This window comes from Fusarium venenatum, assembly GCF_020744135.1.
Source record: "Fusarium venenatum strain MPI-CAGE-CH-0201 chromosome Unknown EDB82scaffold_4, whole genome shotgun sequence".
NCBI classification, from domain to species: Eukaryota; Fungi; Ascomycota; class Sordariomycetes; order Hypocreales; family Nectriaceae; genus Fusarium; species Fusarium venenatum.
In genome coordinates this window covers 2497487-2523523 of record NW_027072132.1, presented here as the reverse complement: position 1 = coordinate 2523523, position 26037 = coordinate 2497487, and the positions used below count along the sequence as shown (strand labels likewise).

General features: G+C 48.0%; 8 protein-coding genes and 1 non-coding gene across 9 annotated transcripts; 5 read left to right on the top strand and 4 right to left on the bottom strand.

Moving 5' to 3' along the window:
- The first annotated feature begins 1099 nt into the window (after positions 1–1099).
- EDB82DRAFT_306567 (protein HIR1) lies at positions 1100–4527 on the top strand. The gene is made up of 2 exons (XM_025737710.2): positions 1100–4305; positions 4360–4527. The coding sequence occupies exons 1-2, from the start codon at positions 1278–1280 to the stop codon at positions 4464–4466; spliced, it is 3135 nt and encodes a 1044-aa protein (XP_025592543.1). The 5' UTR covers positions 1100–1277; the 3' UTR covers positions 4467–4527.
- Positions 4528–5538: 1011 nt separating this feature from the next.
- EDB82DRAFT_529353 (nucleotide-diphospho-sugar transferase) lies at positions 5539–7102 on the top strand (the record flags this gene model as incomplete). Its single annotated transcript, XM_065609205.1, has 3 exons — positions 5539–6042; positions 6113–6391; positions 6455–7102. 3 exons carry the CDS (start codon positions 5539–5541, stop codon positions 7100–7102), a joined length of 1431 nt encoding a protein of 476 aa, XP_065463294.1.
- A 2333-nt stretch (positions 7103–9435) lies between these two features.
- On the top strand, positions 9436–11070 carry EDB82DRAFT_479986 (nucleotide-sugar transporter-domain-containing protein; the record flags this gene model as incomplete). The annotated part of the gene is made up of 5 exons (XM_025737706.1): positions 9436–9525; positions 9609–9638; positions 9691–9999; positions 10075–10758; positions 10810–11070. 5 exons carry the CDS (start codon positions 9436–9438, stop codon positions 11068–11070), a joined length of 1374 nt encoding a protein of 457 aa, XP_025592541.1.
- A 501-nt stretch (positions 11071–11571) lies between these two features.
- EDB82DRAFT_306479 (nucleotide-diphospho-sugar transferase) lies at positions 11572–13478 on the bottom strand. The gene is made up of 3 exons (XM_025737705.2): positions 13085–13478; positions 11773–13023; positions 11572–11716 (listed from the first exon to the last, which is right to left on the bottom strand). Exons 1-3 carry the CDS (start codon positions 13151–13153, stop codon positions 11690–11692), a joined length of 1347 nt encoding a protein of 448 aa, XP_025592540.1. The 5' UTR covers positions 13154–13478; the 3' UTR covers positions 11572–11689.
- A 1142-nt stretch (positions 13479–14620) lies between these two features.
- EDB82DRAFT_540797 (uncharacterized protein) lies at positions 14621–15642 on the top strand. The gene is made up of 2 exons (XM_025737704.2): positions 14621–15014; positions 15075–15642. The coding sequence occupies exons 1-2, from the start codon at positions 14872–14874 to the stop codon at positions 15199–15201; spliced, it is 270 nt and encodes an 89-aa protein (XP_025592539.1). The 5' UTR covers positions 14621–14871; the 3' UTR covers positions 15202–15642.
- A 38-nt stretch (positions 15643–15680) lies between these two features.
- EDB82DRAFT_513332 (uncharacterized protein) lies at positions 15681–16649 on the bottom strand. The gene has a single exon (XM_025737703.2). It carries the CDS (start codon positions 16608–16610, stop codon positions 15999–16001), a length of 612 nt encoding a protein of 203 aa, XP_025592538.1. The 5' UTR covers positions 16611–16649; the 3' UTR covers positions 15681–15998.
- A 223-nt stretch (positions 16650–16872) lies between these two features.
- On the bottom strand, positions 16873–16944 carry EDB82DRAFT_t234. The gene has a single exon. It is a non-coding gene; the product is annotated as a tRNA-Thr (tRNA).
- A 373-nt stretch (positions 16945–17317) lies between these two features.
- On the bottom strand, positions 17318–20825 carry EDB82DRAFT_513330 (fungal-specific transcription factor domain-containing protein). Its single transcript, XM_025737702.2, has 3 exons — positions 19852–20825; positions 19434–19805; positions 17318–19383 (listed from the first exon to the last, which is right to left on the bottom strand). The coding sequence occupies exons 1-3, from the start codon at positions 20479–20481 to the stop codon at positions 17590–17592; spliced, it is 2796 nt and encodes a 931-aa protein (XP_025592537.1). The 5' UTR covers positions 20482–20825; the 3' UTR covers positions 17318–17589.
- Positions 20826–22186: 1361 nt separating this feature from the next.
- EDB82DRAFT_306346 (P-loop containing nucleoside triphosphate hydrolase protein) lies at positions 22187–25756 on the top strand. Its single transcript, XM_025737701.2, has 3 exons — positions 22187–22552; positions 22606–23785; positions 23839–25756. Exons 1-3 carry the CDS (start codon positions 22303–22305, stop codon positions 25274–25276), a joined length of 2868 nt encoding a protein of 955 aa, XP_025592536.1. The 5' UTR covers positions 22187–22302; the 3' UTR covers positions 25277–25756.
- The last annotated feature ends 281 nt before the right edge of the window (positions 25757–26037 follow it).

Sequence of the window (26037 nt, the reverse complement as noted above, 5' to 3'; positions counted from 1 at the left end):
TATATGCTCGAGAGTTTGAAGATGTTAGTTGTGAAAATGTTAGTGTGTCGGTTAAGTAAGAAGAACACCGGTTACATTGGACTTATTAGTTATTGTTCACCGAAGAGCGGTCAGAACTCAAATAGCAGACCAAGGCTGTGAACAGAACTTTGACTTGGACGTGTGCATTGTTAGAACCTTAACACCAAACAAACAATTGACGTAGCTGTCTAAGCGCACCGGCCACCAACCGGCAGCGCCCAGCCCTTACAAAGCATGGGAATAGGGTGATCATGATGCCTTTTTTTCATGTGCTAGCGATATAGCATCTAGTTTTATGGTTATAGTGCACACATACCGCACAGAAGGATCTGAGAAGCGATATAGTAGCGCTTGTCTCCCAGGCCCTTTCTGACCGGTCCAAAACGTGTGATTTTAAGGGTAGTGGTAGGGCGATCCATGCGTCCAACATTTTGACATATGGCGAGGGGTGAAGATTGGACAAGAAACTCAAATCATATTGGCTTGTGAATCATGGAGAAGCAGTCGAGAGTCTCGTGATTTAGATTGTGGTGGCAGCTTCGATTCGTTGGTAAACCACATTTCAGGCTGTTTGAAGCCGGGAACGTGATTGATTGACGAGTCTTATCGTAGCATTGTGCCATTAAAATGTGTTGAACAAAGACGACTCGGTGAGAATTAGTTGACTTACACGAGATGGAAGCAAGGGGACCTGGACTGTGACGTACTAAAGTTAATCCGACATGACCAATCATTGAGCTGCAGCTAATTAGTCTATGGGAAAGCTTGATGTTCACTGAAACTCTGTCTATTTGTTGCCAGGTGCTTGAATCTTTAAATGCTTGTTCTAAGAGGAAAAAACTGGCAGTAGAAACCTTGGAGTCCCCTGTTAGGTTGCAAGAAATAAAGCAGCAAACTTAGTGCTAGTTCTAGCCTAGACGAGTTTGAACAAACATTCTTGTTCTCCCCGCTGTTGGTACTAGTCAGTCAGCTTTTAGCTGGCCTGAAAACGAGCCCAAGTTGACCCCGGCCTTGAAGGTGGGCTCCAAAAACGCGACTGCGCGCGTTGACTGCAAATTAATTGAACCCTCAACGTTATCAAAGTTGTCAATTTATCCAACAGCACTATTCAAACCCACCACCACCTCCTCACCTACCGAGCTCAATCGCATCGACCTGTTGTGTATCAAACAAAGTTAGAAATTATCGATTGTACATACCGCCGCCCTCCAACTCCGACGTGATTGCTCCCTGGGCATGCCGCTCGGCTTTGCATAATGCACATCATCAAGCCTTCATGGCTGAGCCATTGCGGCGAGCAAAAGGATTTTGAAGTTTACAGCTGTCACGTTTCACCAGACGGAAAACGTCTTGCGACCGCAGGCGGCGATGGCCACGTGCGAGTTTGGTCGACTGAATCCATCTACAATGCCAACACGCCAGACTACAACAAGCCGCGCCAGCTCTGCCACATGAGCCATCATCTCGGCACAATTCATTCCGTTCGATTCTCGCCCAACGGCCGTTACCTCGCCTCTGGAGCCGACGACAAGATTATCTGCGTATACCACCTCGACAAGAGCCCCCCCGCTGCCACCTTTGGCACCAACGAGCCTCCGCCAGTCGAGAATTGGAAGACGTACAAGCGCTTAATTGGCCACGACAATGATGTGCAAGATCTTGCTTGGTCATACGACTCCTCCATACTTGTCTCAGTTGGGCTCGATTCAAAGGTCGTTGTGTGGTCAGGGCACACGTTTGAGAAGCTCAAGACGCTGCCAGCGCACCAAAGTCACGTCAAGGGAATCACTTTTGACCCTGCAAACAAGTTTTTTGCGACGGCAAGCGACGACCGAACAATCAAAATCTTCAGATTCACCTCTCCTGCGCCTAATGCGACTCAGCACGACATGGTTAATAACTTTGTTCTTGAGACCACGATTAGTTCCCCATTTAAGAGCTCCCCATTGACTACCTACTTCCGAAGATGCTCATGGTCTCCTGATGGGAATCACATTGCTGCCGCAAACGCTGTAAACGGCCCTGTCAGTTCTGTCGCGATAATTGAGCGAACGAGATGGGATAGTGAGATCAATTTGATCGGTCACGAGGCTCCTACAGAAGTTTGCATGTTTTCACCTCGACTTTTCCATACGAGCAAGCCAGATCCAAGCGTCGACGATAAGACGCCATCGCTAGTGACAGTCATTGCTTCCGCCGGTCAAGACAAGACGCTGAGTATTTGGAACACGAATACGTCCAGGCCTGTGGTTATTCTCCAAGATCTGGCAGGTAAGTCAGTATCTGACCTGGCGTGGACTCCAGACGGCCAAACGTTGTTTGCTTCCAGTCTGGACGGTAGCATTGTGGTAGCCAAATTCAGCGAAGGCGAACTCGGCTGGGTAGCGCAGCCCGAGGAAAACGACAAAGCACTACAGAAGTACGGTGCGTCAAGAAAGGGGATGGGTATCGCGGAAGATGTAGATGGTCTCATGTTAGAAAGCCAAAGCAAAGCAGGAGAGTCGCGAGCTGTGGAATCAAGAATGGGCGCCCTTATGGGCGATCTCCCTGATTCTACCAAGGAGTCGACACCCGTCATGAATGGCACCAAAACTACAAAACCCGCCACAAATGGACAGTCCGAGGCAGAAAAGGACAAGGAAGCAGAGAAAGAGCCAGAAAAGCAGCCAGAAGAGGCGGCTGACAAGACAGCGCAGCGCGTCAAAGAGCTCAAGTCTCGAGTCACGGTTGGCAAGGACGGTAAAAAGCGAGTGGCACCTTTATTGGTGTCTTCATCGGGGACAGGCACGTCATCTCTGCCGCAAACTCAACTGGTTGGAACAACAAGCAACACCAAGGCAGCGCAAAACGATGCACCACAGACAACGCTTGATTTGGCCAAGCCCTTTGACGGACTGCCTAAGGGAGGCATTGCCGCTATGCTACTTGGTAACAAGAGGCGTCTTAATCCGGGCGAAGCTGAAGAGGACGAGGAGCCGATTTCTAAACGCGCAGCTACAGGACCTACCCCTATTCTCACTAATGGGCACGACGGTGTTGAGCCAGCGGCACTCGTGCCTGTACAGCACGGTGTAGTTCCAACGCCTGAGTTTCTCAGGCCTGCAGTTATGAACCCTTCTATTGCCTTCGCGCAGGTCAGGTTGGCTGTGCCAAAGATCAGATCACATATACTTCGACCTCTGGACAGGGGAATTCTCCAGGGCGAGAGCTCGCTGGAGGATGCATCCAAAACCCCTGAGAACACAATCCTCGAGGCCAAAAACGATTCCAACCCCAGAGATCCTTCACACGTTTTGGTGAGCAAGAGGGGCGCACTCATCTGGGAAGAGTGGCTCCCTCGAGCCATCATACTAGTGACGGCCACCAAAGACTTCTGGGCTGTTGCTTGCGAAGACGGCTCCATCCATACTTGGACGCCTGCTGGCAGAAGGCTATTGGCCCCTATGATATTGGAGTCACAGCCTGTCATCCTGGAAGCTCGCGGTCATTGGCTGCTATGTATCACCGCTGTTGGACTCGCTCATGTCTGGGACTTGAAGACTCAATCCTCCCCCAGCCCTCCAGTGTCACTGGGACCGATCCTGGACATTGCCACAACCTCGTTAAATCAGCACAGTGCGACGCCTGGACCAGGTGTTACTTCTGCTCACCTCAACTCCACCGGTCATATTATTGTGACCCTGACAAACGGTGACGGCTATTACTACGCTCGGGAAATGTTCACGTGGCAACGTCTTAGCGAAGCTTGGTGGGCCGTGGGTTCACAATACTGGAACTCGAACGATTCTTCCATCTCTGCCCTGCAATCAACAGCTGTTGGCCCAGCTTCAAAAGAGGGCAAGGACAAGGACAGGGAATCTACCAAGGCTACCGTTTCGTCCGGCATCATACCTTTCCTCGAACGACACACAACCAACGAGTTTCTTCTTAAGGGTAGGGCTTATGGGTTGCAACGTATCATTAAGATGGTTGTGCAGCGTAAGGAAGCTGAAAACCTGGAGAGCAGCGTTAGCATAGCCCATCTGGAGACGCGAATCGCTGGTGCTTTGCAACTGGGAGCACGGGAAGAATTCCGTCTCTATCTGTTCATGTATGCCAAGCGATTGGGCGCTGAGGGAGCAAGGGTCAAGGTTGAAGAGCTCCTCAATAGTCTTCTTGGGGGCATCCTTGAGGAGAATGAAGAAGAGGAAGAAGAGGATGACGGCCATGGCTGGTTCAGCAAAGAGGGCGATCTATGCGGATGGGATCGTAGGGAATTGCTTAAGGATGTAGTGATGATTCTAGGTAAGTGCTGGGCACAACATCCCCGCTGATACATATGAGCTAACCCTACGTCAGGTAAATACCGAGAGCTTCAGCGACTTACTCTACAATACGCAAAGGTACTCGACATAAGCCTAGAAGATGGCTCAGTAGATGTTGAGCAGATGGACGTGGAGGCTTGAGTCGATTTCAGGGTTGTATCATTATAGTACTACCTCCCCCTCGATGAAGGAGGGAGAAGGCGCGAATCGTTTCTTGTTTAACAAACAAACTTGGCGTTGAGGGCTTATCTATTGGGGACAGTCAAGCGGTGCGAACTTGGAGGACGGGCCATAGATCACTGTTGGTGCTGGTTGATACGAAAGAACGCCTGGTTAATGAGGGCATGCAATCACAGCCATGCCGTGCTATGCTGAAGAGTGTATTGATTGGTGAAGTTGATGGCAAATGCCATTGCTGCATGAGTGAAGTGATTTCTCGACACATCGTTATCTTTTTTGTTATTTCTTTCCAGTTTGCTGTTGGTCACACAGAAAGAGCCAAGTCTTTTTTCTCGTGAGGAGGGGTCACATGGGATGGATGTTATTTGCAGACGAGGGAGAAAGATGATGGCATCGTCAGTACGCAAATGAGTGCATCATCACCCCCACGCTGTTGTTGTTTCTGAAGTGGCTCGGGTCTTTTCTTCCGGGCAAGCAGGTCGGGATTATTGAAGGAGGTCCCTCCCACCCGCCGCCTCGCCTGCCTTTTCATAATGTGAGGCTCAACCTTAGGCGAGTGTGGATCTGAACTGGTATTGATTGCACACTGCTCGCAGCAGTTGCCACCTGCACATTGAATCACCTGCCGACTTGCATCTTCCTACCTATTCTCGCCTGGGGACACAATACCTGAGATAATCTTTGGTAGACTGGCTAGTCGGGTTTGGCCCCTCTTTTGTCCTTTTGTCCTTTTGTCTTTTGCCAATCCTATTCATCATCCTTTTGATTCATTGCATCCATCTACTTTAACATTTGAATCGACAACAATCACAAGCCCCTATCTCACATCTGAGACGTTGTTCTTCGCGGTACCTAAGGTGCCCTTACATTCCTTTCTTACTTTCTTCTCGCGATATCTGCGTTTCCCCACCTCGTTCATCATTTGGTCAGCCAACGTCCTGGTCTGTTCATCCTTGTAACCTTTAATACTTCACACATTTCCTGATACACTTGATCAAATCATCTGAGTACTTGACTCCATATCATCCCCATAATGGCAAAGGCCCCTGGTTCTACTCTCTGGTGGGCAGCGACAGTTGCTCTCTTTTACTTCGCTTTCATCGTCTTTGGATCTGCACTGTCTTTGTCTGCTGATGATATTCCTGCCAAGGCAGCCTTGGTGGCTTTGGTTAAGGACAACGACATCAACGCTACCCTTTTCAGCATCAAGGAATTTGATGAGAAGTTCAACAACCGCTACCTCCACGACTGGGTCTTCTTCAGTGTCCAGGATCTTCCCAAAGCATTCAAGGATTCGGTCACCAATGCTACCAACGCCACTTGTATTTTCGAGGTCATTCCCGAAGAGAACTGGAACGACCCGCGATGGGTTGTCTCGTTCCAGCATTCCGTCTCTCGGGACACCAACCTGGACAAAGGCTCTGAAGCTCTCAAGACTATCGCCAACATCCACCAGATGAACCGATGGATCTCGGCTCCTTTTGCCAAAGAGCGATGTCTCAAATATTATGAATGGTTTTTGAAAGTCGATCCAGGCGTAAGTATACATACAATCGGATAAGTAGTTGGAGAGACACGGCAGGTAACCAGGCGCTGATTTCGTACAGGCTCAGCTAGCCCAAAACATAGATTTTGATGTCTTTCGTTTCATGCGAGACAATGGCATCGCCTACGGGTCTAGCCGGGCTGCTTCTGGTCAGGCCAATATGTCTCCTCTATCTCCCCGAATCAAGTCATTCTTTGAAAAGCATCCGGAGCTGCTCCACAAGGAAGCCGATGTCTCATGGCTTATTGAGAACGTCGCAAACTTACTCATGCAGTCTGGCCCATTGGATGGCGGTTTTGAAGACTTGGTAGACGAGGGCAGCGACAAGCTGAGGTCGCGGGTTATCTAGGAGAGCCGCCCCAGCGATCGATGCTACTCGGCAACTAACGAGCTACAAAACAAGCCGTCTCACGTTCCTGGAGCCCAGGATGAAGTCGAGAGATCATCTTGGCTCAGCGAGTGCTTTGCATCTTGGCTAGCTGATATTCATGGAAACAGTCTCTCCCCCTCATTCGAGATTGGATCACTCGCTTTCTTCCGCAGCCTTAACCAGGTTGCATTCTTTGATCATCTCGATAATGTAGGCGACTTTCAGTTTTGGCGAGTGGGCGATGCACAACTGCATAGCCTGAGCGCCAGCATGTCCTTGTCTGAAGAGAGTGTCTGGAACTTCCGTACCAAGGAAACCCAGCTCAGCTCTCAACACGACGGCGAACACACTCAAACTGAGCGCCGATACAGTGAGAAGTGCATGAATAACTTTGACAACTCTAACTTGAACGGCAGTGCGAATTCGAAGGGGGATGCCTGCGAGGCTATGACGGCGCTGCTCAAAGCCTGGGACTTGATGGCCCAGGATGTGGGTGCGCAGAGCAAGAGCCCGAAATTGATTTCAGGCAATACATGGATGGGCAGGATGAACGGGGGTGCTGGATGCTCATTTTTTTGGTTTTGGCGAAAGACATTATCTGATGATCTAGGATTTGGATGGGATACGGATTTCAGTTGCTTGCATGACGGGACGAAGGGTCAGGTAAAGATCAAGGTCTAACATGTGTACCGTACCGTACTTTTGCTATTAGTTGGGTTCCCCGCCGCGCACGTCGAGGCAGTATAGCACAGGCATGCAGCACATGATATATGCTATTGTATTCACAATACAAGAGGAGCTGCAGATAAGAAGAGAGCGAGGCCAAGCAGTGAGAAAAATGATGTATTACGAGTGTGTTCTTGTGTAGAGCTGAGACAATGTCTTGTGTTGGCTATGGCTGGGCCCGAGAAAAAAGGCGCCTGCATCAGGCAACGGCAGATGTCACACTTGGAATTAGGAGGTTTCACGGCGCCTGCGGCGCGCGTTTGACATGAGAAGGAAGAGCCATGAATGTCGACGTGGCTGGTGGTGCTGCAGGATGAATATGCCTGAGATGCACGCTGTACGTCACCATCTCAGACATGGAGCAAAAGCGTTGAACAGATGACGTCGAACCTTGCTAGGTAGGTAGATATTTGGGTATATGATTACATCTACAGCAGTGAGTTGTAAACCTCAGCTATAAACCATTCAACCCCTCTTATTATGTCTTGTGTAATGACGTATGAAACAAAACAAAACAAAACAGAGCAGCTGGGTTATCTGTTCACGATGAAAAGACCAGTAATGACAATGCGTAGTGGAGTGGGCGGCGTCTGTGGGGTTTGGTAGACGATCGGCGCCTGTGGATCGGAGCCGGGGGGAAAGACGAATTCAGTTGGAGATCCGAGATGTGAAAGAACTTGATGGGTCGAAGAATTATTGGTATTGGCACGGATAAGAACAGGAATATGTGTTCGGAAAGTGACCTGAATTCTTGCCATGAACAGTATAGCCCTCTTGAGAAGGAGTCACATTCACAACCTTGGCTTCATCGCTACTCTCAGGTTACTCTTTGGTGGTTCAGGTGTCTGTTATAGGTAAATACGTTAATTTCGACAGGGATGAGCCTTGAAACTTCTACCGCCTTGTGGATAAGCTTACCGATATCTACGTGGATATATATCTGCGAGTCTATCGAAACGAGACGAGATAGACGATGGAGAACCATCACCAGCCATGGTCAGTTTTGACTGTAATGATGCCGAAAAAAGCCAAGACAAACAAAGATCGACCACCGATATCCGCATTGGAAAGCTTTTTCCTTGTTCCTGAAAAAGGGTCGGGTTACATGGGCAGGGATAGTAAGGGGCCGGGCTGAACAGGGTAATGAAGTGAGTTTAAGCTGTTGCTGGTTGGTCATTGCATAACTACCAGGTCAATGCTGAACCTTCAAGAATAGATATTATCTTGAAGACGAGATGTAATTTCGGCCATCCTATTCAAAGTGTCGATGTATCTCGTATTTGATATAAAACTTCGTTATTGGATGTGGCGTATAAAAGTCTTGTTCTGCAAGGTGAGAAACAACTGAACACATCCTACAAGGAGTCACCGGTCCGGCACCAACATTTAGTGGTGGTAATGCCCCTGATTTCCTCTGTAGCCCCCGCCCGCCCCGCTACCGTACAGAGCTTAGCTTGGCTACTAGTGGAGTGGAAACCAATGCCATGCCACATGTCTTCCTACCATACCTGGCTGGGCTGGGCTGGGTAGGGCAAAGCAATGCTCATGGTCTCCTATTTTAAGACGAAAATACAAAGTGAAGCTCGGCAACTGGAGCAGTACAAGGCAAGGGGTCAGGACATCAGTCAATTAGTCGGCCATTAGCTTGCTGTGGTGTTTCTTTGCTTCTTTTTACTACCTCAAAGGGTTATTGTATCCTACCTACTCAGAACGGAGACTTCCTTTTTTGAAGTTGGTGCTCCCCGCCTCTTTTCCCTTTCTCTCCTCCTCTCCAAATTCATTTCTTTCATTTTACATCGTTACTTCTCCTCAAAATATTACACAGCGAATCCTGGCTTCGATACCCGAAAAGCGAGCACGGACACACGGCGTTGACCTGGCAGTTGACGATACTTACTCTCCAAGACATTTGGCTCCCGAGCCTTGGCGGCAGCACGCGCTTGCGATCGAAGAGGGGCCCTTGAGACTTCCAACGACAACAATTGCAAATATAGACTCCAAGTCGGCATTACGATGCCCGGGGTTATATGAATTTCCTATTCCTCCATTACGTCGAAGCGAGCATAAAATATTTACCGGTCATCAATTCGGTTAATTAGCACACGAGCCATCGTAAAGCATTTGCATATCGCCTACTGTCGCATTGCATTGTACTCCTAGGCAGCGTCGCAAGGACCCATCTCGTGGTTTCAGAGCGCATTGTACTTCAATTCGCTTCCCATACTTATCAAACACCCTCCTCTTCTTCTTCTTCGTCTTCTCTGACTGTCTTCATTCTCGAATTTACAATGGCAATTCTGGAGGCTTTCCCCAAGGACTCGCCTGCTAGCCAGGCTGTCTTCTTGGGTCTAAGCAAAAAGCAATGGGCTTTGACAACAGTACGCCTTTCTCATTAGGTGTCCCACCATGATTATGTTGGGATGCCAATTCTTTATATTGAAGTGCTGACATGCTATCCTAGTTGACCTTTCAAAACTCGGCCCTCATCTTGGTGAGCTTTGTCATGACATGATCTTTGGAAGCCTGCTCACATTGTTCCCCAGATCATGCACTATTCCCGCGTTATGCCACCCTCTGGCGACCATCGTTACTTCACTTCGACTGCCGTTTTTCTCAATGAGATTATCAAGCTTTCTGTCTCTCTTTCCTTGGCTATATACGATACCTCCAAGACCCTGGCTCCTACGACACCCGCAACAGTTCTTTTCGAGCAAATCTATAATTCGGTTTTTGCCGGCGATGGGTGGAAGCTTGCTTTGACTGCTGCATTTTATACCCTTCAAAATATGCTGCAGTATGTTGCCATTGGAAACTTGGATGCAGTGCACTTTCAAGTGCTGTATCAACTGAAGGTACGTCTCACTGCATATTGGCGCTGAGCCTTGGCAAAATCCGAGATGAAGAAAAAGTGCTGACTCTATACCAAGATTCTCATCACTGCCCTCTTCAGTGTCGTCCTGCTGCGTCGAAACTTGGGACCTAAACGATGGCTCGCCCTCATCATCCTCACTCTCGGCGTATGCGTCGTCTCCCTTCCTCAGACCGATTCATCACCGAGCTCTTCCAGCATTCCTCTCCGCCATATGACGGACCATTTCTTCCCTCGTTCACTCCACGAGCTGGGCCATGTTCCCATCGACAACAGCCAAACCAATCAATTCGCCAAGCGTTCTGCTACCTACGAAGGAATTGACCATGATTTACCGCCTCTGGACCCTCTCATGAATTACTCAGTTGGCTTGGTCTCGGTTTTGGTGGCTGCTACAGTATCGGGCTTGACAGGCGTTTATTTCGAGAAGCTCCTCAAGGAGAGCCCCACCCAAGCCAGTGTCTGGATCCGCAATGTCCAACTAAGCTTCTACTCCATCTTTGCTGCAGGTCTAGGAGGTGTCATTTGGCAGGATGGCGAAGGCATCAGCGAGCATGGTTTTTTCGAGGGCTATAACTGGGTAGTGTGGAGCGCTGTTGTATTGCAAGCTGCTGGCGGCATGTTGGCAAGCGTAGTAATTCGTGATACTGACAACATTGTCAAGAACTTTGCGACAAGTATCAGTATCGTCATCAGCTTCCTGATCAGCATGATGCTGTTCCAGTTCGAAGTATCAGCGACAGTAAGTTCTACTTGACGAATCAGGAATCAAGGGTACTAACACAGTCTGCAGTTTGTCTTCGGTACATTCCTCGTGCTCCTGTCAACTTGGATCTACAATGGTTCTGATCGTACTATGCGGCGTCCTCCGCCAATTCAGATCCATAGTTTCGAAAAGCCAGCCATCGAGCCAACTCAGACCCCGCGCAACCTGGCGGTAAACCGTCTGAGCCTCAACCCTATGGATAGCCCATTGGGCTTGACTACAAGCCGGCCAAGCACACCTCTGCTACCCAGGACGCCGAGCCGATCTAATTTTAAGAGAGACGATTAATTATTCGGTAAATTGGACTTGTCATGTCATAGACTCAAGTACGAAGTCAGTCGCATTCAAAATTTCAGTTATGAAGTCAAACGAAGATACGAATCACGCAAATCTGCGCAGCAGTATTATATCTCTTGAATCTCCTTGGTACATTTTCCAAATAGATAAAAACAAGCCCACCGCTGGATTTGAGAAATACATCATTTCCCCATCGGCAGGCTCAGGTATGTTAGATGGTGGGAAAGAAAGAATACCTTTGCCTCGAAGATTACGGCATAAAAGAATACCCCGGTTAGAGAACTTGGATTTTAGATAAAGACTAGACAGAGCAATGTCTCTGATGAAGCTTGGCTCCCGACTCGGAGACAAAATGACGACAAGAGGGTTGGACATAAATAAAAGCTCATGCAGGATTCGTGTTTCTTACTTGGTGAGGCGTCAGTCGTCCCGCTTCAGCAGTCCAAAAGGACCATGTTTATTTGTTCCCTGAATAGTCCCCGGAAATTACTCCTATATACATCCTCCATTACGTTTTGATGGCCTCAGCTTGTAGATATCCGACGCCTAGCATGCGGGAACGATCGCAAACTTTTTGCGCTAATCTAATCTAGTGTAGAGACAAATTCCTTTACATAATGACTTCATTGACAACATCCTATAGATTTGTTAGCAGAGCGCTCATTTGCGTGGGTGATACTTGGGGAAACGTACCCTCTTCAGCTCCTTGTACGGCAAGCAGACACAGTTCTGGACGCGGACTTCGTCGCCAACACCACAGTCCTTGCCCAGGATGGTAATGCTCTGCACCTTGACACCGTTCTTGATGATGCTGGTTGAGTGGCTGCCAACAGGGGTAGGAGTACCCTCGACACGAGCCCAGGCACCAACGCGGCTACCCCAGCCAATGATAGAGTAGAGGACACAGGCGTCATGCTTGATCTCAGAGTCCTCAAGGACAATACTCTCCTTGATACGGGCACCAGCGCCAACAACGACGCGAGGTCCAATGCTCACGTTGGGGCCGAGCTTGGCAGTGGGGTGAACTTGAGCGGTAGGGTGAATGAAAACAGGGGGGACGATGTTGGCGCTGGGGGTGGCGAGCTCCGAGCTGGATTCGGACTGTGCGGCCTTCTGAAGGTAGAGAGCGTTGGCGGGAACAGCGGAGCCAGCAGTCTTGATCTGGCGCCAAAAGTCCTTGGTCTCGTAGACGTAGAACTGCTTACTGTCGGCCATATCGGACAGGATATCCTGCTCCAGACGAATAACCTCGCGCTTCTTCTCCTCATCGTCGTCATCGTCGTTTTGGGCGATGTAGCTGTTCTCGAGGTTATCGGAAGACGGGTACGAGACGAGACGAGAAGGGCGGTCGAGGCGGCGCTTGATGGCGGATCGAATAGAGGGGAAGATGGCCTCGGTGGAGAAGAGGTAAACACCACAATTGATGAGGTTGCTGATGCGCGACTCGGGCTTCTCGACGTAGTGAAGAACACGTCGTGTGTGAGAGTCGGAAACGATGCAACCAAAGTTTGTGGCAGCCTCGTCGCTCACACGTGTTCCGAGAATAACGGCCTCGGCATCCTTGTCGTTGAAGAGCTTGAGCATCTCATCGAGAGGGAAAGAGCAGCAGACATCGGCGTTGAGGACAAAGAGGCGCTCGGGGCGGCCCTTGAGGATTGCGTCACGGAAGTGATAGAGACCACCAGCAGTTCCAAGAGCCTCGTACTCGCGCAGGTACTTGATGGTGATGTCGGGAAACTCCCTGGCAGAGTCCTTAATGAAGTCGCGGAAGACGGACTCGTCGTAGTAACCGATGATGTAGACCTCTTGGATCTGCTTGTTGGGAACGCGGGCGACGGAGGAGAGGCAGTGCCAGATGATGGGGTGGCCAGCAACTTCGAACAGAGGCTTGGGCAAGTCGAGAGACAGGGGACGGAAACGGGTTCCTCGAGAAGGACCGCCGACCTGTACATTGAAGCGATTAGTAACCATCAACAGTGTGTTAGAGGGAACGGTGAAACCATACCAAGATAACGGCCTTTGTGGCACCGCTCTGGTCCCTGGAGCGATGGGCCATGGGAACGTGGAGAGACATGATTGTTGTGTGGGCGTGAATTGAAAGAATTTGAAGGGGGAGAGAGGGAGAAGAAGCTCGTGTCAGGAATTGCGTTGAGCTTTGGATCTTGCTGGGGGATGTTTGAAGTGGAGGGGACACTTGGAGAATTGAAGGCGGTCACCGAATAGGGAAACTATGAATTGCTTTGGCTTTGATGGTAAGTTATGGTGGGGGTGGATTCTTCTGATTCTGCACGTGGGAAATAGGGGTTCCTATCAGGTAATTTGTGAGGGGCTTACCCTGTACTCATGTCGGATTGATGATTTGCAGACATATTTTTGGATTTGATGGACATTGGCCTAAATTGGTGGTGGCTGATGTGTCCCGCCAGTAGTCTGCCTAGTCCATCACAGAGCTTGCTAAGAGCTTTGAGATCTTGTGACAGCTGGTGTTATTGAACAACCCATCGTCATGTGTCATTGGGATTTGGCAACTCCCAACCTACTTGTACTGAGTATCTCGAATCGTTTGTCTGAAACATTTCTTTGGTCCAAATTGTCCCAAACACCGAGAAGAACTCCTCATTACGAATCGGGTATTACTCTGAAGTTTTGATTGAGTGAATAACATGATGGACTGTGGCACAAAAACCAGGGTTTCATTAACGCAATAGGTTTAGTATCAGATGATTATACGGAAGGCAATCGAATTGAACATATACAGTGAGGGCGAGTTATAATGGCGTACTGATAATAAAACAGATTGTTTACAATTGGAGGGGATCGGTAGATATTAATAAAGAATGACTTGCCCAAGTAAACAAGCTTCCAGTATTGTAGATTGCCATGACGTTTATGGTTTTGGTGGACAAGTGGAATCAATGCTGTGCGGGGCATGCAGAGATGTTGCATAGTTTTATAAATGGAATATATATAATATTTCCAATTATCATGAATTTGGGGAAAGATTCTTCAACCATGTCATTTTCGCATCGTGAACTTCATCTTGGGATCTTTAAAGCATGAGTGGGGTCAAGATTAGCCTAGGAACATCAGTCGTTAGCTGCCGAATAATAGACCCCTGCTAGAGAGTGGATTCGTCGATAAGAGATGGATCCATTCTCGACCTCTTTATATCCAGAATTGAACCAACTTTGAATATTGCTATGGTAGATATCATAATTAAAACAAAGTCATTCGCCACGGAACTGCATCGTTGTTATGGATAAAGCGGTGAATGAATCAACAAAAATGCATGCAATTAGTCAACCAATGCAACACTCATCAGCCGATTTGTGTCTGCATCTCCTCACTTTGCCTCAAATTCAAGACATGTTGATCCAACCAAAGAGCAAAGAAGCCCAGGCCCGGGCCAAATCAGGGGCACGACACAGCCGCTACAACCCTGGATTTCCGTCTGGGGAAAATCCGGGGGAGGGGAAAGTACTGCCTAAGTCCCTTACGGTACTGTGGCTGCTTACAACCTTTCTCCAAATACCACAATGTGACCTCTGAGAGAATCTGCATGTTCATCATGGAGGTCTCACATTAATCAATGACGGTGAATATACACCCCGCCAAGTGCATCTCAGCCCATCCCCTCTTTCTCTTTCCTCAAGAGCTTCGGGTAGAGTGGAGTTGTTCTTCTTGATACTTAGCTCCGTTCATCCTCCCTTCCATTCTCCATCAGACCTACGAGTCCAAGCAGACAAAGAAAGCTACGATTTCAATCAAATAAAAGTACTTCTGACTGCCACAATGTCTCCCCTCATTACACGCGTCGTCCGTTCCACCGTCGCCTTTCGACCTCTCCCCGCAGCTCAGCGAAGTCTCCGCACCTCGAGCATCCTCCACGACACCGAACCTTACCAAGCCAAGCCACCACAGCAGAATCGTGACCAGTGAGCGTGAACTAAAAACCTTCAAAGGAGGATAATATACTGATGCTTTTATCTTTTTAGCAACAAGCTTCTCGGTGCTGGCGCTGTCCTCATCGGTGCCACTTTCTTCTGGTTTTACAGAGGAGGCAAACCCGCGGCCCTCGATGCGTCTGGCGAGTCTACAGGCATGAAGCCACCCACAAAGTAGATTAAAACGATGCCAATTGCCGAGCATTGAGTTACGGTGATACTCGACCGAAGGAACAAAGCATTGATAGGCAACGAGGGAGCAGGCAAACAGGCATCTTTGATTTTATGTTAAAGCTAGCCTATCAAATTGCAACATGAATTGATACAAATTGACGGATAAGCTCCATGCTAAATCCCTTAATATTGTTATACATCTGTGACGATTTGCTTAACTGCAGTTTGGCCTGCTCGTGATACTGAAATATTAGTTTGAATTTTACGAGAGCTCCTTAATATTGATCCGAGTACTGTTATATCACTCTTATTAGTAATTGGACAGGTAATTGGCTTGAAATCTTTAATAGTAGTTCTTGACCTGAAGGAATAAACACAACTCACTGGATTTATTATCAAGACATCTTTATGCTTACTATGCCTATGTAGATTATATATTACAATCTTACTAATATGAACCTAGTATGGACTAGTTTATTAGGTAGTTAGGAAACTCCCACCGTCAAATTGCCTGTCTTGAGTGACTTCCAACCTAGTAAGGTATTGTAGGCTACCTAAACTACCTACCTACTAGCTAATAGTGTAACATTCACCAGAACACAATGTTGCGGATTTTCTGCATCATCAGGTACTCCGGTATATAAACCTTCATGACACTCTGTGCCATCTCGAACCATTCAGGTCGATGTCCGCCAGCAATCGTTGACCTGCAAAACTCCCAATAAACAGGATACCACCCTGAGATCTCCTAGTCTATAAGCGTGATCTCAATTTTTCTAGATCCATCAGACCCAACCCTTCTCACAAGAATATTTTTAGCTTGCAGATCCCCGTGAGTGAATTTGACTTGATGATCGCGCAATATCGCTGCCATGACATGACTGTTCGTAGGAATGCGAGATATTTCTGGTGCTGAGTTCCCGCCATCTTCTTGAGCATCCCTTCGTTGAGGTCGTCCTCCGTATCAAAGGGACCGGACATGGCTGGGTTCCGTCCTGGAGTCCAAAAGCATCCATCCTCAAGGGGCCGTCGATCAAGAGAACCAAAATAAGAGGGCGGCTTAAGGCTGCGCAAGTCCTGTAGAATGGCACGAATTTGGCCGACAATTTCTAGCTTATCAGGAGCTTCAAGGCACGGCCAGAGATCTGCCAGGATCTTGGCATCGATGTACTCCATGACGATGAATTTGCTATTAGTCTCTGGCTCCACCATCGTTGCGTATACTTCTGGTACAGGAACTTTGCTGTTCGTTGACAGGAATCGGAGGTTATCAGCTTCTAGAAGAGTAACGGTACGACCCAACTTGACTGCGAGGTTTTCGCCAACTCTCACAACGGTAGCCGAGGCATCAGGGGTGCTAAGCACTACAGTGGATGCTCGTATTTCTACAATCGTAGGAATCTTAGGCACCATCTTCCCTTCTAATGGCTGGTCGGTGAAGGTAGAGATAACAGGTCAAAAGAGAGAAGCGGGGAGGTTTATAATGCGAAGAACCATATACGGACCCTTGTACCTCGGACCCTTATAACGAGGGCATTCGCAACATGAAACGTCAAGAAGAACAAAGCGCCTTCAACCAAATAGAACTAATCTTGGCCCAGGATATCTCTTGTTGCAACTAGAATATTAGAACTGCCTCTAAGAATTAGCAAAAAGGTCAAAAGGGTATATTGCTTGCCCCGTACTGGAATCGAACCAGTGATCTTATCATTACTAGTGATACGCTTTACCACTGAGCCAACGGGGCTTATTTAGCAACTTGAGGGCAAGTTTGGAGGCTTGCTTCGATGTCTGAGGGCTTTGTAAATATGTTTTATAAAAGTATTTTCTGTACAAAATAAAGTAGAAAAAACTCGCAGTAAAAAGGCAATTCCTCTAAAGGGTTGCACCATACTAGATGATGGTGAGGAGAGCAATGGCCTGGCGGTACCCTGGTAGAGAGGTATAAACTGCCAATGAAGCCTCAACGTTGCTAGTCTGTTGCTAACCGTACCTATGTTGTGTTGAAGTCAGGCCGCGAAAAGGAGATGACATATCTGTTGGTATGTTAGTACCTACGGATGGGAAGAGGGGAGAGGGAAAGGAGGATATACTTGAGTTTGGAGAGGAAAGCAGAAGATGGACATGCTCTATGGAAAGTCCAAGCTTAGTACCAAGTTGAAATTGTTGTCCTGAACGACTTTCAAAGTCCTCTGAACGATACCGTTCTATATACTTAAGTGTACATGGCGTTACACTGTTGATTATTTAAATAAATACAAAGGCATTGCTGGTTCCCTAAAATCTCTCGTGCCGATATAAGCTTGCCATACCAGGCAGAAAAACTCGTCTGAATTACTAAGTTTCGTATATCATTGTGTTGCTTCATAAGTCAAATTGATATGACCAAATCTCACATCCCTCCCCAGCTTCCTTGTCCGGCGGCTCCTGCTTGGACAATAGCCGGCCTGTTAAGATTCCGGAGTGCCTCGTCCCAGTTCTTCCAATCGATATCGTCAATCTCGCCAGGATCCATGTTCAAGTCAAGGCCTGTAGATGGTAGATTGTTGGTTTGGAAAATGTTATCCATGTCTCCCAAAGAACCTGGGTCTTGTGCGTGATGGAAGACATCTGAGCTAGGCCAAGGTGAAAGATTGCCCCCAATTGCTTGATGGTCATTATCGGCTAGATGCGTAGAGGCTACTCCAGACACGGCGGGTGAGGCGATGCTCGACATGCTCCCCAAGCTATTCCCACCCGCGTACAGACCACCCAAGTTCTGTGTGTCTGAGTTACCTCCTTCGAAATAGATTTCTATGCCGGGGTTTCCGGCTTGTAAATGCTGCCACGTATTGGGATCAAAGCTAAGCGGATTTACCAACTGTGTAGGATCTGGTGGTGGTTGCTGTAAGTTTGGAGGCACAGTATTTGCAGGTGCACTGGACGTAGAGCTATGCTTTGGGTGCGGCAGAATATTCTGATATTGGACATCATCAGAAAAGGCCCCCAATCGAAAGGCTCTTCTCCAACGGAGTCTCAGCTCTGAAAGGCGTTTCTCCATCCCAGGAGCAGGACCAATGCGTTCAAGCACAGGTTTTAGCTTATCCTCTCGATCAAGTTGCCTGGCAGCCTCCGGATTGGCGCGAAGGCGCACAAGTTCTGCTTCACGATGGCGTTTGGCTTTAGTAAAGAGCCTCTTGAGGGGCATCCATACCGCTGTGTGATCGGAGTGACTTGCGCCTTCGATCGGGTGGTCATATTCCAAGATCTGCGCTGCTTCCCATGCACGCTCTGAGTTGATGCCCCATGGTCGCTTGGAGAGTTCAAGGAGCATATAGGCGATGGCGTGCCATTGTCGGTAAGTCAGAAACAACCAGCGCCACTGCTTACAGGCTGGGTCGACATTAAGAATATGAGTGTACTCAACGATCTCAATACATGACTGCCACAACCGACCACGGATCTCCATCGATGCCTCGGGGCCAGTTCCTGGAAATAAAACGGGTTGATAGACGAGGAGTCCGACCTTGGCCATCATGATCCTCGAAATGAGAGAAGCAACCCAGAAAACGGGATCGTCTTCCCTGATGGTATGCTTAAGAAACTTATCTTCCATGCGCTCGTAGACTTCAACAAGCATATGCTCACGCTCTTCGAGGCTTTTCTCAACGTTTTTAGGATCAACAGGTTGCATACGAGCCACAGCTGCGAACAGTCCACGGACTAGAGCAGTCCCCTCATATCGTGTTAGACATATGGACGAGTCCGTACGACCTTGGCGTGGAGTAGGCATTTCGATAAAAGACGGATCAATATCAGTGTCGTTAATATTGGAAGGAAGCTGAGTGTCGTAGGTCTTGTCGCTTATGATAAGATCGGAGCCCATCTCTTCGGCTGAGCGGATATCAAGCGCGACGATTGCCCACCAGAGACGACGACGCATCTCGACCTCGAATGGCGGTAGGCCTAATTGTTGGCCGTCGCGATAGAGGCCGAGCGCTTGAGCCATTCGGACGCAGAGGCTTGTAAGTGTCCAGCAGAACTTACTGTCATCATGGCACTTGACTACGGTTAGGTAGATGACAAAGGCTTGCAACACGGCCATGCTGGTAGTATTGAGAAGGTTAGATTTGGCTAAGGCTTGTTCAAGTGCAAAGCGGAATTGAGAGATGAAGTGAGATTGAGAACCACCAAGATTGGTTTCGATCTGAAATGTGTCAGAAGTGGTCATGTTATACACACAAAACATAGGCTTACTTCTTGTTTCTCCGAGGAAACTACAGCCGCATAATATATGGTGAAAACGAGTGCCTCATCACCAGGACGGAGATCATGCTCCCCACGTCTGACTTGCGCCATGAGTTTGCTCATAGTAGGAATGTGTAGGACCTTGACGAGAGGTTCAATGTTCTCTAGGAAGATCTGCCACAGGAAAGAGCCCTGAGCGGGGAGCGGATGAAGACTCCGAAGATCAATATCAGAAGAGTTGTAACCAAAAATAAAGCTGTGATGGTCGTTCTCAAGTCCGGAGTTTTGAGGAGGCGATTGCTCAGGGGTTGTATCGTCCTGAAATTCATCTTCCTCATCCTGGGAACTCAATATCTCCATTTCATTACGAATTTCAGAAAGCTACTGATGTCAGCTGATATTGTGAAATGAGAAGGTGGATGAGTACCTCATCGTTGAGTTTGACAAAAAAGCCACTGTGGACGTATCTGGGTGTTGAGTCTCCATCGTGAAGCACTAGGCGGCCGAGTTGCTTGTTGACCTGTGAGAAACAGAGATTCTGAGTATCTTTATGGACTTTTTCTTGAGTCGCTTCAACTATGCTTTGTGCGCCATTGGTGGTACCTCGAGGCTTTGGTAACTCGTTTGTGCTTGCTTCTAAGTCGTTTTCGCTCGTAGTTCCTTGACCACTCATTTCATAGACGAGCCCCTCGAGTTTTCGCAGGCGTTCCATTAGATCCATCTCACGCTCACTATGTCCTGGAGCTGGCGCATGATGTGTCTGAATGTGCGTCTGCATCTGCCTTGGCGCGCGGCCTGGCGCAGGGTACATACAATCGCTTTGAGCCCGGCGACAGTTACTGCATGGCATCGTCTTGTCACATCGGACTCGACGCCTGCGACAGGTAACGCAACTGCGCGGATTCAGCAGCGGGGCGCCCGAGGTCATAAGGGCCACGGGGCGATCATAGGGAATAGTGGCGACACCAATTTGACGCCCAGAGACCGCGGGGTGTGGTGTTCTCTGAGTGTTCTCTGAGACGCCAGATGATGGTGTCTTGGGAGTTTGTGAGGCCATCTCGATGGATTTTGTTGAGTGATGCTGGTATATGGCTATCGGCCTAGCCAGCCAGAATTGAGACAAAGCGGAGATTCAATCATTAAATATGATTGCTATTCCACTATAAAACCAAGGCAAGGCAGATATGTAGGCTGATGGCCATGACTAAACAGGCAAATATCTGGGGGCAGTCAGCACTAAGAATCCCCATTGCAACGGCTGAAGATGTTGTTGCAGGGTTCGATTATGCCTGAGCTGCAAGGGAAACCTTCGGAGTTTGTAGTCTTACTTCGGGATTAAAATGAACAAATAGACAGCTGCTGTCAGCTTGCCACTTTATTTATTTGTGTTTTAAGTCGCCCTTTCCCTGTAATTTGGTCGGATCTCAAGCCGAACATTCATCTTGATTTATAGCGTCAGCCAATTGACGGATATGGCCAAGATATGTTGCCACGACCTTATTACAACCTCACAGCTTCTTCCATGATATTCTATCAGCCGAATTACCTCAGTATATGGCTGATATATTTTTTTATTAGTAATCTGGCTCTTCTCTCTCATCATTTGGCGTTCATCATTCCTTCAGGGCAACATTAGTTTGGCTTTCCACAGTCGCACCTTTCTTTACAAAGCTTATGAAGTAATATAACTGTTTATAAATCTCCAGAGTTTAGTCTTAAATGTGAAAGTGCCCAATACCTATCTGGGAACGGCTGTTATTCTTTACACAAAGTTATGCAGAAGTGAGATCTACTCATTGCGTCAAGTAACGTAATTGATTACATTGTCGACAAGCAGCCCTATGTTTTCAAGATCAACCGCTTATAATAAGATCTTAGTAGTTTGTGGTAGAGTAAATACTGATATGCAACTTGTAATGTTTACCAAGAGTTCGTCTAAGTATAAGACATTGACTTTCTCGCCTATAACGTTGTGATTTGTTGAAGAGGTTGATTGTACATCAATCACATTCTGATAGCGAATCTGACCAAGTTAACAAGGTCCCAGGTATCGTTCCAGGGCACGTCACTTGTCAATAAGCTAAGATAGAGTGGGTGGAACGGATCAATTGGTGTGTCTATGCCATTGTGGAGACGTTTAAAGTGACGTTCAGGAGAACTACAACAAATGTTGCCTGAGGTGTAGCCCGACCTCCTATTTTGTCTGTAGTAGCAGGGGCTTCATGGGAATAACTCCACCCAGCATTAAATGTTGTTAGGACGGGCAAGAACAGTCGCGAAGACAACATCCAAGATGCCGTCAAGAGATACTAAGAAGAAACTCAAATAGTTTCTAACTATGTGTAGATACTCCCGTATAATTTTAACATTAATAGAAAAATCTTTGACACTTAGAATATTGATCGAACCCCACACGCTCTATCAACCGTTATCGAAACAGCGTGTTGCCCCAGAGCAACGGTAGCGTCAGTACTGAAAGAAGCAAGCACGTCCCAGGCAGCCAACCGCCAATCGTCGCGCAGCATTGCAACATATCTGGAGTATCCTCAATTCAACTTCTTTTCAGTCTTTGTCTTTGTATTGACATGTTGTGATACCACTTCTCATCTGTTAGTATCATTGACTTCATCACTCATTTCATATTGATTATACATCATTTTTCTCATAATATCTGTTCCATTTCACTCATTTCTAGGAGTCGACTCTTTCACCATTTATTAACCAACTTAAAAGTAAACACATCTACAGACCTATTCATTCCCCTAAGAAACAGGCATCCACTCATTCATTTGTCCATTCCACTTCAATTTTTTTCTATGTTTGTTTATACGGCGCTATAAATTTTTATATTGTACGACAGCTGTCCATCACTGCGATAATGTCTTCGCGCACCAACCACAATCATTCCTCCAGCACAATGCACCACCCAACAAGGCGTCGAGGACCTCGGAGTCACAACCACTTTATCAAACCAGATCCCGATTCTTCTGTCAACAACTCTTACCCAGAATCAGTAGCCTCCAATTTTGGCGACCCTCCTGCTCCTTCAGCTGCGTCGAGCTACGGCGGTAGCACAAACCACATTCCTCCTGACCAGGCGTTTTACAGGCATGGTAGATCGGATGCTCGTAGGTATCTCGTCTCTACTCACAATCGGTATATGCTAACCATATCCCCGAAGCGACTCCAAGTGAACGCACCACTGAGCCTGAGCCTCTCCTTAGGGAACTAAGGATGCGACCTATCGCTGCGGCTGAGAGCCCAACCAGCATCCCGGCTGATGGAAGCTTCTTTCAAACTTCTTTCCAGGACATCGGAAAGAAACTCAAAGCCTGCAACGATACGCTGGGTGAACTCCAACAGCTGGGCGTATCTCACGATGTTCCACTCCCTGAACTCGTGCTCGTCGGCGATCAGTCTGCCGGCAAATCCAGTCTCATGTCAGGTCTCGCCAACCTAGAGCTTCCACGAAGTGAGGGTACTTGCACACGCTGCCCCCTTCACATCCGAGTCTCAAGAAGCCATGACCCATCTTGTCGGGTATGGCTACGCAAGGAATATTCTTATCGGCCCCCGCCTAGTGGTCGAATCTCTGAGAGTGATGTCACCAACAACGACCCCTTCTTCCCATGGCGCAAGCAATCGACTGTCATCCATGAGTTCAAGACCATGGTTGATCATGGCGAAATCGAGGATGTTCTTCGTTGGGCGCAAATTGCCATTCTCAACGACGACAAGAGTCCCGAGCTGTTCGTTCCAGGCTCTGGCTCCATCGCTGTCAACACTCCCATCGAAGCGGCATCTGAAACTGTTGCGGCCAAGTTTTCGCCCAATATTGTTGCTCTTGAAATCAAGGGACCTGAGCTCCCTGACCTGTCCTTCTACGACATGCCCGGGATTTTCCAGAACCCTGCCGATGCGAGTGACGATTATTTGGTCAGTGTTGTGAGAAATCTGTCCAGGGAGTACATTCAACACCCCTCTGCCATCATCATGTGTTCTATGCCTATGAATAGCGACGCCGAAAACTCATCAACCTTTGGTTTAGTTCGCAGACTGGGTGCTCTTAACCGAACAATCGGTGTATTAACAAAGGCCGACCTGATCCCAGAGGGTGGCAACCATGAACAGTGGCTCGCCATCATGAGAGGACAGGCTCACATCACTGGCTTAGGCTACTTTATAACTTCCCGGCCTCAAGGGAAAGACCTGGATGAACTCAAACAATGGGAAGAGGTAGTTTTCGTTGAACACTCTATGGAGCGATGGCCTGCCACCTTTCACGACTTCTCCGATCGCTGTGGAGTTGAGAAGTTAAAAGCATTCTTATCCGAAAAGCTCGGTCAAGAATTCGCAAAAAGGTGTGTTTAGTACTGCATGTTTACTAAGTAACAAGTTAACATATAGCAAAAAGTCTACCTCGAATTAAGCAAACACTCAAGCAACACCTAAGTAACATTGTCGAACAACTTAGCAAGCTGCCAGAGTTGCCTTCCAATGTCGAGCTGGAAGTCCAGACCAGCGTGATGGAGTTTGGTGAATTAGCCCGATCACAGTTGAAGCCTTCCGAATTCTCGAAGTACTTCGTGCCGCTACCTGAAAACTTTCGTGACTGTCTTCTAGACATGAAACCAAAGTTTACACTCAAAGATAGTAGTGACATACCTGTCGTCGACATCTCTGACGATGAGTCAGATACAGGATCGGTAGTCACAGTCACAAATCCCAATACGCCCAGCAAACGACGAGCTATGGCACCTCCTATCACACCTTCAAAACGTATGCGTATGGAACAGGCTCCTGCAGGCACCCCCTCCCGTCCGCAGCTGAAGCCTGAGGATAGTAGGGCCAGTGCAGGTTCCGTCTCCCCAGCCCCGCGCCGGCAAGGATTCCCACCCCCTTTTACACCTTTCAGTAATGTTGGGAGAGGGTTCAGAACACTTCGCCAAGTGCGAGATGAGATCAAGGCCAAAACTAGAGCTGGTGTTCCAGACATTATCACAGAAGAGGTATACAACGACATGTGTCGTGAAGCAATCGAGCCTTGGTCAGGGCCAATGAAAGCGTTCCTCGAGCATGTTATGAGTCTGCTGCACACTATGCTTGAGAAAGCCCTTGCTGCATCGTTTGCCCGGCTAAACAAACGATTGATTTATCAGGAGTGTCAAAAGATTTTAGCAGACTATCTCGAAGACCGCCGCCGCGAGACTATTGGGGCTCTTGACGTTGTTTATCGGCTAGAAACATATGGCCTGTTTACTGTCAACCAGGAAGCTTTCCGCAGATACCAGAAGGACGAGCAAATCTTGCTGACGAGATACCGCCACCAAATGCGCATGCAGGCTGCGGGTTATGGAGATGGTCGACCTCCTGTTCCCTGGGAGAGTCTCACGGAGGAGAAGCGGGTGCTTGATGAGAAGCGACGCGAAAACGAATTGATCAAGCTTGGACCTGATTCCTTCGAGCGAGAGCTGGAGGTTGTAGCTTACGTTAGAGGGTACTACCGCCTTGCAGCGTTGAGGTTCGCGGACGCGATAGCGTTACATATCACAAATGGTATGATACCGCATATACAGCGGCAACTTCCTTATCATCTCGACCGAAAACTTGGTCTTTGTGGGGCTGACTCCCAGAGTGTCTACGAGAGGCTTATGGAGGAAGACCCGAACACAGCAGCAAAGCGAGGTGTGCTTAGGGGAGAACGCGAAAAGTTCGCCAGGGCACTGGACAGCATCGAAGAGTTGGAACGCGGAGCTGGAAGCAGCACTATTTCGGAAGAGGACCTTGACGACCACAACATGGCTGATCTCCCCCTTATGAGCGGTGCTCTTGATCCAGCCGAGGAGGTCTGAAAGTTTCTGTTGTTATGTGAAGGGTTCTTTGACATGATTTTACGGAAAAATTGTCAAACTTGCTGCTGATGTTATATGCTACGACACATGTTGGCGAGATGTTTTATTTAGGAAAGGGTCGTGTCGTGATTGTTATTGTTTTCTTTATTATGTTGCCTGGTATGGAGGGAAAAGTATTGATTGTCGAGTGGATGGTTGCTCTGGAGTTTGGAAGCGTATGAACCAACGGCACGTTCATGTCAACCTAATTAGTTCACTACTGTTAGGGGAAGCCAATTGAGAGAGCTCGGTGATTTCACTTCAGCCGGTTATTTGGAACAAATTGCCGTCAATGAAAGCCGTGTATCAAGAAAATAACATCTGCTTTAAGACATGAAGTTTGCAAAACTCTTGCTCATTACAACGGGGGCGAATCAAATGCGAGCAACCTACCAGAACAAATACGAACTACATTCATTGCCCCGGAATCTCAATATCCGGGAAGTTATTGATGGGTAGACAGCAGCAGGCTAAATTGATGCGATTGGTCTAGACGTCCTAACCAACAAGTAAACTGATCATTGTAACAACGTGAAATTGCCGGCCGCAGATGACGAAACGACTGAAGGAATCAAAGGATGGTGTCTTGGAACTGCGTTTAAAGGGTGTAAGACCTCAAAAGCTAAGAGGTAGGCTAACGCAGGTGTCTCTTGCCTCATGGCAAAGAAGGCAGGGACTACCCATTACAGGTTGTGTGGAAGGAGGAAGGGTCGTTCCTTCTC